Raw genomic sequence first — 1,442 nt, 5'->3', positions numbered from 1 at the left:
TCTACGGTGTGTAGGGACACAAGGAGCATGGGAATGGGTGGACGGATCACCGCTGACAGAAACGTGAGACATTTTAAAGGTTTTTGGTTTTCATCACAATTCCATCAAAGTCACTGTTAATCGGAAGATGCTGATTAGATTTCCCAGAGAGGGGGAGAGAGAGAGAGAGAGAGAGAGAGATTGAACTGGTCATGGTAGGTGTTGTGAAGTAGGTTAAGGTCCGGGTCCTTCCCCCACAGAGAGGTGACGTTCCACGTCCCCGGGGACAGCATCTGCCGCTCAGGTTTGGTCCGTACGTACATACATATCTGCTTAAATGAATGACATCACCTCCTGCGAAAAGATGAGGTGGTCTCCTTAAGCAGAGCACAACACATCACCATGGACCCAGATCACATCCTTCATCTCTTTATAATAAAATCAGTCCTGATCACGACTCTCACCATCCGAGTAAACAGTAACACCACAGTCAGTAGTAGACAGACAGGGAGAGGAAGACAGGTACATGGAGCTAAACACCAGTAGAGACAGAAAAACCTGTAACCTGTTTCAGGTTACATTGATTTTCAAAGCTTAATCTTAAACGAGTTATTGAAACAATGTGATTATTAACAGATAATATAAATATTTAAAGTGAAATTAAACATTTCATTTCAAATGAACAACAATCAGCAGTTTCAGGTGTTTGATTAAAGAACATTTTATTTGTCCGACAGGTTCTGGGGACCAGGACTGCCTCACTACGACAGACACATCTCCCCTGTATCATGCTGCGATCAACAAGGACAATGGAAACAGAGATTTGATGATTATGATAAGAACTGGATCTGTGAGAAAAAGATAAAGTGAACTCTTTGATGACGGGGGGGACGGGACGGGGGGGGACGGGGGTAGTTTTGGGATCAGCTTTGTTAAATCAGACCAATGGTGTGTCTTGCGCACTTACAGTACGTTAGTGCACTTACAGACAGTACACTTTGCACTTTGTGCACTACGTACTATCTTGCATAGTGCGTACATTTTGACAGAGGAGTGTCGTCTCAAATCGCGCACGGCCACGTGCACTTACCGGAAATGATGATCACATTTCATCTCTTCTTCTTCTCTAAAATTGTGAATTTCACCAGGGAGAGCATTCCAGTCTGCTGTTGTGTTAAGCAAAAAATAATTCCTGCTTTGTTTTTGATATTTTCACATAAATAAATATGAAAATTTTATTTGCTCCGTGTCACGCCAGGATGACGACTGCGACACCGCCGTCATGTCACGGCACACAAACAGCACACACAACTATATCGTGATATTCGTTCTTGTTAGTGCACTCTTTTCAATTCATTAACTATACCTATTCTTTGCAGTCCACTCTTATATGTATATCTTATGTTTCTGCTCTAAAAATAAGTAACGTTAGTATTCATTCATTCATAACGTTACTGTTCATT

General features: G+C 42.0%; 1 protein-coding gene across 1 annotated transcript in view; it reads left to right on the top strand.

Moving 5' to 3' along the window:
• The window catches only part of LOC117956488 (CD209 antigen-like protein E), a 126,038-nt gene extending 124,875 nt beyond the window's left edge, over nt 1-1,163 (top strand). Inside the window, exons 7-8 of the mRNA XM_034891583.1 lie at nt 1-63; nt 717-1,163. Of these exons, the coding sequence (XP_034747474.1) occupies nt 1-63; nt 717-849 (196 nt within the window). The 3' untranslated portion in view covers nt 850-1,163. The remainder of the gene's footprint in view (nt 64-716) is intronic.
• The last annotated feature ends 279 nt before the right edge of the window (nt 1,164-1,442 follow it).

This window comes from Etheostoma cragini, chromosome 14 (assembly GCF_013103735.1).
Source record: "Etheostoma cragini isolate CJK2018 chromosome 14, CSU_Ecrag_1.0, whole genome shotgun sequence".
NCBI lineage: Eukaryota > Metazoa > Chordata > Actinopteri > Perciformes > Percidae > Etheostoma > Etheostoma cragini.
This window is presented reverse-complemented; position numbering and strand designations above follow the sequence as displayed.